A 9,578-nucleotide genomic window follows, 5' to 3' on the forward strand; every position below is an offset into this window, starting at 1 on the left:
TTTTGCGTAAAACTAACTCAACCTTGACCGGTCCTTAATATTTTTACTCTAATATAGTTTGTTTTGTTTTATATCACATAATGTTTGCATGATTTACCGTTCCTGAGACGATATAATTCTTCAAATTCACATCATTTAAATTAAAGATTCAGAAACGCCACAGGAGACTAAAGGGATAGCAACTAGACAATTTTAAATATATTTTTATGATAAGTAGGTAAGTATTATTTATTATGTTTAATGATTTTAATTTTAGTTTCTTTTACGTGCTTTTAATTTATTTGGATCTTGTTATTTATTTATATATTCGTCATAACTGCCTATCTATTTATTGTTTGGTGTGTGTAATAAAGTTATTGTACCTACCCTACTTGTTTTTTTTTTACCTTTTTATGTCCACTTGCACCATTCCACTAACCCGGGGTTAACCCAGTGGCAAATTGTACTGGAAACCATGGTAACTCCAGGTTTAACCGGTATCCCGATATCCGATCGATCAAATGCCCCAATGTATTGCAAATCGCATGCGATTAATCAGTCACGTTTGCAGAGGCTATTTGGTAGATTTAAAAAGCAAGAAGCTGGTCACACTGGCAAAAGTCAACTTTGACGTTTGTTATTATTTATCAATTGTCAGTGTCAGCATTTCACACTGTCAGATTCTTAAAGTTACCGGTCGCAAACTGCTTGCATTGCAATACAGTTTTCTTACTTACCTCTATTACTGATGTTGTAAACAGCTGTGAAAGTGCGTATACTGAGTATGTAAAATAAAATTCGTCTACAGAAATAAAACGACAACAGTTAGTTTTCTTGGACGTAATAAGGTAGGTACAAATACTAACAATAATAAATGTACCTAAAAGTAAACATTTAGCTATCTTTGGATTAGTGTTGTCTGAATGTACCTACAAAAGTACCTAGTTATTAATTTCTTTTAGTAATACAGTAATACCAGATACCACTGTGTATATCTTGTTTGTAAATAAATGATTTTTATATTCAAAGTTACAAAATTAATACGGAGTGAATATAATCTGTATGTAATGTAGGTACATGTTGGTAAGATTACCATTCAAATGTGTTCCAAGTTTCATGAAAATATCTGTTTTTTTATAGACATAATAAGTGCAAATAATAAATTTTTGGCAAAAATTAAATTTTTGGTACAAGCTTTTATTGCTGACTGTACTTTTCTTACGACAGAAAACTTTACTAATACTCATCGAGACAATTCTAAAAACCCCTAACACAATTAGGTTGCGTTGTTTCATCATGGAGTTCCTATGGCCACCTCCTGTCTCCATCATCAGATCAGCTCGATGGTACCATAATATTGCATTGTCATCCGATTTATACATGCATGCAAAATTTCAACTCAATTGGAAACCGGGAAGTGGATCAAATTTAACTTGCAAGATTTGATTACAGACCGACAGACAGACAACGGACAGGTGAAACTAAATAAAAACTTGTAATATAAATCAGGTTTCTTTTCTAACTGTAATAGTAACTTACATGGGGTTAAAACAAGATTAAAAGAAGTTAGGGTGAATATTTTTTTAACTTGTATGTGTTGTTGTAAGTAATATATTTTTTTCTCTAACATTATATTTAATATGTGACCCAGTTATATGAAATAAATGATTTTAACATTTTAATTCCCATATGTTGCCACCCAATTGTTACCACTAGGATTTTTTCCAATAATAAACTGGTAACAATTGAGAAATATATTCCCAGGTCAGGTCTGACTAGTAATACCAGTGATGAACTTGATGTATAAACAGTAATTTTATTCCCAGTATATCATGTGTATGAGGTATGAGAGTACTGGTATGGTATGAGGTATGAGATGAGTGCGAAACTCCTCCCTTTAGGCAAACTCGGCTCCGTTCGGCTCAGCATTGCTCCGAGCAATTATTAGGGTTGACAACTTGACGTCCCTTTGCGTGCACGACCACAGATAATATTATGGCTTGAATCTTGACAGCCCTAAATAGCCGAAAGGGATAGTGCTATACATTACAAAGGGACAGCATGATTCAACCCTGAATCACTCTCAAACTTCGGTTTAGTAGGAAGTTCCCTTTCTGTATGGTAGTACTATTATTTATTCTGTGGTTATAGGATGACAACATATTCCAGAAGCCTGGATGATGTGGATCTAGCGCTGCTGCCTCTGCGTACACACTCATACAACAATTTCCTGAAGAAAGAACACTACCAGTTCCAACTGATGAAGTCAGGTACATATTGAGGAGATTGATTGTAAATGATAATGGAAATTTAGAAGTTGTAACAATAATTTTAATTTAAGTTTTTTTTTTAAGTATTATAGGACAATTGTTCAACAGATCAATCTAGTCCCACGGTAAGCTCAATAAGGCTTGTGTTGTGGGTACTGGACGACGATATAGAAAACATCCATAACTCAGGAACAAATATTTGTGATAAACACACAAATAAATGTTTTTACCAGGATCGAACCCGGGACCTCCTGCTTCGTAGGCAGGGTCACTACCGATTAGGCTAGGAGGCCGTTATCTACCAAATTATATGCCAACTGTTTAAAACGTGACTTGGATTATTTGCCAGCCAAAACCGACCATGTACTTTTACATTTAAAACGGCCACATATCCTAGTTGGTAATTAACTGAAGCAAGAGGTCTTTTGTTCAATCCCGTGAATATTTAGTGTGTTTAATATATATTGAATAAATATCTCTATATATCGTGTTCTAGTATCCACAACACAAGCATTTAGCTTAGTGTGGGGTATATTGACCTAGATATGTGTAAGATTATCGCATAATATTTTTATAATTGAATTTTGAGGGAACTAATATCTCTGCTTTCAGTACCGGAGTCTGCCACTCAATACACGTGCCACATATGTGCAATAGAAGTGCCGGTAGCATTCGCTTACGAGCACGCCGCGAGCGTCAAACACCAAGCGAACGTTCGCATAGCAAGTGTAGCGGCGGAGCGAATGCGCGGGTTCATCTCCGCTCTGCCCCCTCCATTCGTGAAACCAGCTGGACGCTTCTGCGCGAACTGTGTGATGGAAGTGAACGAAGGCCACGAAAAGACAAAGGAACATCGCAACGCTGCTATGCTTGATAACCTGTTAAGGGATCTCATGAAAGTATACGTTCAAGATGAAGGCGAAGAAATATTTGATAATAATAATAATAAAACATGTGAGAATAATGATAGCGGCAAAATTAATGAATTTGAATACGATGTAAGTTTTGAAAAAGCCGGTGGAGATAATAACGCAATTGCTAACTGTACAAAGAACAATGAACCAACAGAAGTAATAGATGAAGTAACAGATGAGGAAGACCACATTGAGGAAAATAGTGAAACCACTGATATGACTGAGGAATGTAGTGAAGATGAAGAATGCACTAATGAAACTGAATACAATCAGTCTTCAAACGTCGATATGTCTAAAAATATCGCAAATAAAAGCACGGCAGAAAAAGCCACTAATGTGAACTATATCGAACGTTATCAAGAAGAACTGCGCGAATTCCTTGATGAGAATGATGATTTCGAATATCAAGAATCAATTCAAATATGTATTAAGTTCAATGAGTATAAGTTAAGAAACATTGGAAGTGAACATTTTCACAGTTATGAAAAAAGATTATTTAGTGATAAAATAAAATGCATAGTCTGCGATTGCGTTTTAGATTATGAGGAAGCAGAAGACCATAAATATAATTTTGATCATATATGCAGGATCGCTAATTTTGGAAACGATGGTCATTTTGTTAGAGAGGTATCCATATTCATTTCATTTCGTAATTAGGGTAAAACCTGTGTTTGTGTAATAGTTTGTATAAAAATACGTAATATGCACACACAACAAATATTATATTAAGACATTGTAAACATTGTATACGTTGTAAACTAGTAAAGATAATAGATATATTAGTATGTTGAATACCAAAGTAGAAACCTCTTGGGATTCATTGATTAATTTATGACTAGAAATAATTATGTCAGGAAAAATTATATTGTATTGTATTTATTTATTTGCTGAATATGGGTTTACAAAGGTGTACAATAACATATTAATTAGTTCAACCATACCCTGCTTGGTGTAGCATGCAAAATTTAAAGTATAGTCGCACTAATAACATAAAATTAAGATAAAAATATTAGAAATAACATGTCAGATTAATTATTAACATTAGAAAAGTCATGCAATTCATTATTTACAATTTCAAATTCCTATTACTATTCCATTTCATAATCAAAGTATTCATGTATGGAATAAAAACACATGTCATTAAGCCATAAAAATAATTTCTTTTTAAACTTGTTGATTGGAAGGTCTTTTATGTCAGCTGGCAACCTATTAAATATTTTTATACACATGTAAAATGAACTTCTAGCTGTTTGTTTGCGACAGGTTTTTGGCAAAAATAGTAGATTGCATAATAATGCAATTAGGCGTAGGGATGTGACGACCCCATCGCCCGCTGGTTTTACCAGTGCAATCAGTCAACGCAGGGCAGCTTGTGGCGAGCTGTTGGGGATTAGCGACCTCACGTACCCGAGTGCTCCTGGGGAGTTCTGTTACCCGCAAGGAGGGTGGGTGGGATAGGATTCTCTGCCTCTGGCTTGCCTTAGCCGGCCGGCCAGAGTGGAGTCGTTAGAGCTATAAGCTCCAGGGGTGGAAGTGAAATATGCATAAGACGTGAGTTGGCACAGTGGATGTTAACAGTTACTGGGTAGAAAGCGGCGCACACCTCTCGACACCCCTGAGCCGCTCACACCGGTGTTGCCCTTGAGCCATCCTAGATGTCGCTTTTTGTGGGGGCCCATCTTGTGAGGGCGAGTCACCGTCTGTCGTAAATAAAATTGCATACCGTTTTATTAGGCAGGCGTCCGGTTTTTTACCCCATAGCTCAGTACTTAGTCCATCGCTTTCACCCAATAACCTAGTTCATTTTAGATACCATCAACTCTCAATAGCCCTTACACCCTGGCGGGTGCTGCCTCTGCGTGCGTCCCATGACACGGGTAAGGGCAGCATCCGCTCGGTGTACCCCTTACATTTCATTAAAGTGTCAAAAGGGCCTCTACGTGTTGGCTTCGGCTCCGCGCACGCCTCCCAAAGGTCCGGAACACCATTGTTCCGTGATGGGAAAGACATAGTAGTATAATTACATATTAGGTATGGTTGCTAAATCCATTTTAGTTTTCCTATTATGATTTTAAAACTATAAATTACTGGCTATTATGCTTTTCAAATAAAAATTTAACTACATTGGGACCTGTATTTTTCAGATTGACGTAAATTACAGCCATTGTATTGTATGCAACAAGAAAATAGAAAACGTAGACATTGCAACACATATTGAGTCAGGGAGCCACGAATTAAATGAATGGTGTCACACTAACACTCGTGACGTTAATAAAGAAAAAGCCAAAGACACCACAACTGGAAAACACGATAATGGGAATGGTACTCACGCCGATGAAAATAATACAAGCAACGAAACTGTAGGTGCACTAAAACCAGTTGATAAAGCCGTTGGTTCTATAGAATATCCATATGAAGTAACAGCCATGGGCAAAGTGCGGTGTGTGGTGTGCGAATGCCAAGTGCCAAGCGGAGTACAAAACAGAGAAGAGCATGTTAAAGGGTTTAGACATCGTACTACGGTAATTATTTTGGTTCATATTATTATTAAGGAATTAGGTTCTTCAATAGATTCTATTCAGTACTATTAATTATGTTAAGTATTAGGTACTCATATTCGATTTTTTTTGTTGTTTTCCAGGTTCTTAACAAAAAACCCTAGAACCGGTGGCTTCTCAGGATTACGAGTACATTAAGCTCATTATTATATTATGTTGTGACTTGTCTATCACACTATGATATACACCGAGGTGGCTAAAAAATAACTGCATTCCCTTTGCCAAGGAGGTTTTGGAACCAACCCCGAAATCGCGAAAAAAAAACCGGGCAAGTGCGAGTCGGACTCGCGCACGAAGGGTTCCGTACCATAATGCAAAAAAAGGCAAAAAAAAAACGGTCACCCATCCAAGTACTGACCCCGCCCGCCGTTGCTTAACTTCGGTCAAAAATCACGTTTGTTGTATGGGAGGCCCACTTAAATCTTTATTTTATTCTGTTTTTAGTATTTGTTGTTATAGCGGCAACAGAAATACATCATCTGTCAAAATTTCAACTGTCTAGCTATCACGGTTCGTGAGATACAGCCTGGTGACTGATGGACGGACGGACGGACAGCGGAGTCCTAGTAATAGGGTCCCGTTTTACCCTTTGGGTACGGAACCCTAAAAATTTGGCTGTTTCATACATTTTGGCTGGTCCATTTTAAATAAATAAAATAAAATTTTATATGGGAGGGTAATTTCTTTTTCGCGATTTCGTGGTTGGTCCCATAGTAAAAGTTGCTCAGTATAATCCCAAAACCTGCCTGGCCACGGGAATGCAGTTATTTTTTAGCCACCCTGTATACAGTTATACATGAGTTATGAGAGTTATACTATAACAGCGAGTGTGGGAGCACCAATGTAGTCGCCATCAGATATATTGAAGCGGCTAAGGTGCTCAATAATATCTGAACATGCACTTTTTTAACATCTCGATAGTAGAGGTTTTGTTCTGATATTTGTGAACACCGTGGTCGCTTCGATACATCTAATGGCGACTCGACTGTACATAAAAAGGGCGATGGGGTAGGGTACAGTCACCGGCAATAATATGTTACACAACGAAGGCCGCAAAAATATCTGACACGATCTTATTTGTGGAGCCATAGGAGCGTGTCACATATTTTTGAGGCCTTCGAAGAGTAACATATTATTGCATATTGTACTTAGTGATTGTAGTATACCCGATTAGTAAAAATACTATCACGATCGTGTATATATTTGCCATAAAGCATTTGCATTAAATATATTCTAAGAATATATATTATATATAGCTGTTGGGGTTATTATGGTACAGGACTACCTATAATATAAAAAAAAATCACTTCAAGTTAATTTTGTTTTTCTGTTTTTGTTTTGTACATAAAACGGGATAAATCTATATTCCGTGTGTAAACTGTAAATAAATAATAAATAAAAAAACCTTTTATTTCCCGTAACAGTACTAATAATTTATAAATTTGTTTCATTAGCGACTAACTAATAAAGAAAAGTATATATATGTATATGTATTTAACCCTTAAATGCATGATTTTTTCTTTTTGCCCGAAATTTATATATGTATCACATAATTGTTTGTAGATTCTAGGAAAAATAGTAAAAAAAAAATAACTTCGATTTTCACTGCGAAATCAGTGTTAGAAGTTGAATTGGCTAAATCATATTTATATAAATATGCAATTTACAGTAATATATAAATGATTTTTTTTACTACCATTAGAAAGGTACACTATTTGTGATATACCTATGATAAAGTTTTTAAATATAAAATAATTACATACCCCGAAAAATCTGCCCAAAATCACATACTAAAAATCATCAACTTCCAGGTTTTTCCAAGTTTTCCGACATTTCGTCTTTAAACAAATGTAATATTTATAAATTAAAATACTGCGTAAATTTATGTAATAATTCAGAAAATGGATTAGTTTTACTATTGAAATAATATACAAGAACAAATATAATTTGTTTAATTATGCATAAAATTTGATGTTTATGTCGTGATGTATAAATACATCACTATGCATTTAAGGGTTAAATCTAATAGTTTTTTATGTCCTCTCTCTCTGTTTAGTTTTTTTTTTTTTTTTTTTTATTGGGATCCCTTTGGCAGGGTATAGGTCTCCTCCAATTTCTTCCACTTATCTCTGTTGTGTGCCACTTTAAGCCAGTTGTTTCCTGCTACCGTTTTTATTTCGTCCTCCCAGCGCTGCTGAGGTCGTCCCACGCTTCGTTTTCCATTAGGGCATGCTCCCGGGAATTCCCGGTTCTCATATTCCCGGGAATTCCCGGGAATTTTATAGTGTCAAAAGAACCGGTACTGAAGACCCGGTACCGGTACTTCCCGGTTCTCATCATATGACTATTTATTCCCAATTCAATAGTATTAATGTTTTAGTACTTTAGCTCGGGACATTAAATAACATTTAATAATGGTGCTATGAAACTGGGGACCCAAATAACCCGACAAACTAACCTAGTAAGGGGTCATCCATTAATTACCTCACACGTTTAGGGGGAGGGAGGGGTCAAGAAAATGTGACATTTTGTGACATGGGGGAGGGGGGAGTCACAAACATTGTGACGTCACTTTAACTTCATCAGTAACCGAAAATTAATTTATATTTTTTTATTCGCTGTACAGTTAAATAATGAGTTTTTGGAAGTAATTTTCGTTCCTAATTGGTTTTGTGTTATAAAATTACTAATATTTCTTTTACCAATAATATATTTTTATTCAAACAATAATGCCGAGTTAACAAAATTGCCTAAAATGTGACGTCACACCAGGTGGGGAGGGATTTGCAAAATGTGACCAAGTGTGACAAGGAGGGGGGGAGGGGTCAAAAAACCTACAAATTCGTGTGACGTAATTAATGGATGATCCCTAACGTAGCGTAACGTATTCGTGCAGGCAGGCCGTGCCGTCATAGCGCTGAGTGCATCGACTACGCTACGGCCGTGTTGTGGCTCGGCCCAGGCGGAGGCAAAGTGTGCCGGTTAATTTCTTAAAATAGGTTGGAACGCCAATTAAGTGTTTTTTTTAAATAAAATAAGTCATTTATTAATTCTTATGCAATTATTTATATGAAAAAAAAGTCATTCATAAAGATTGTACGCTAACACAAACAATTTCTTAAAAGTAATCAATTGATGCCTTGAGAACCGGGAAGAACCGGGAATCCCGGTTCCGGCCATGCCCAGAACCGGGAAATGAAATTCTTGGTACCGGGACCGGTACTGCATGCCCTATTTTCCATAAGGACCGGTCCATTTGGTACATATGAGGGTCCAGCGCTGGTCAGTGTACCTGGCTACGTGGCCGGCCCATCGCCATTTCAATTTGAGCGCTTGTTGTAGAGCATCGGTCAATTTAGTTGTTTCCCTGATCTTTTGGCTTTTGACTTTGTGGATTCTTCTTAAGTTTAGAATGCTTCTCTCCATCGCCCTTTGGCACGATGTTATTTTATTTTTTATGTTGTTTGTGTAAGTCCAAGTTTGGGAGCCATATGTTAAGCATGGAAGAATACATGTGTCCATGACAGTTTTCTTCATATGGAGATTATAGTTGCCTTTCAATATTTCTTTATTTGCCCAGTATTTGTTCCAGCTGGATTTGATTCGTCTGTTTATTTCATCCGCGTTGTTTGTTTTAGAGAACGATATTTGCTTCCCTAAATATATGTAGTGGTCGACGTATTCTAGTTCGGTGTTGTCTAGCATGATTTTTTTCTTAGTACTGTTTGTCATTAACTTAGTTTTATTTAAATTCATGTGTAGGCCTGTTTTTATACTTGCTGTGTTTAATTGATGTATCATGTTTTCTAAATCGTGATGATTTTCTGCTAGGACTGCGATATCGTCAGCGAATCTTA

General features: G+C 36.4%; 2 protein-coding genes across 2 annotated transcripts in view; one reads left to right on the plus strand and one right to left on the minus strand.

Moving 5' to 3' along the window:
• Positions 1-9,578, minus strand: part of LOC134802475 (cytoplasmic FMR1-interacting protein) — a 99,317-nt gene that overhangs the window by 62,897 nt on the left and 26,842 nt on the right. The gene's annotated exons all lie outside the window — the stretch shown is intronic.
• Positions 759-5,825, plus strand: LOC134802103 (uncharacterized). Its single transcript, XM_063774696.1, has 4 exons — positions 759-827; positions 2,131-2,249; positions 2,862-3,790; positions 5,805-5,825. The coding sequence occupies exons 2-4, from the start codon at positions 2,132-2,134 to the stop codon at positions 5,823-5,825; spliced, it is 1,068 nt and encodes a 355-aa protein (XP_063630766.1). The 5' UTR covers positions 759-827; position 2,131.

This window comes from Cydia splendana, chromosome 24 (assembly GCF_910591565.1).
Source record: "Cydia splendana chromosome 24, ilCydSple1.2, whole genome shotgun sequence".
In the NCBI taxonomy this organism is placed as follows: Eukaryota; Metazoa; Arthropoda; class Insecta; order Lepidoptera; family Tortricidae; genus Cydia; species Cydia splendana.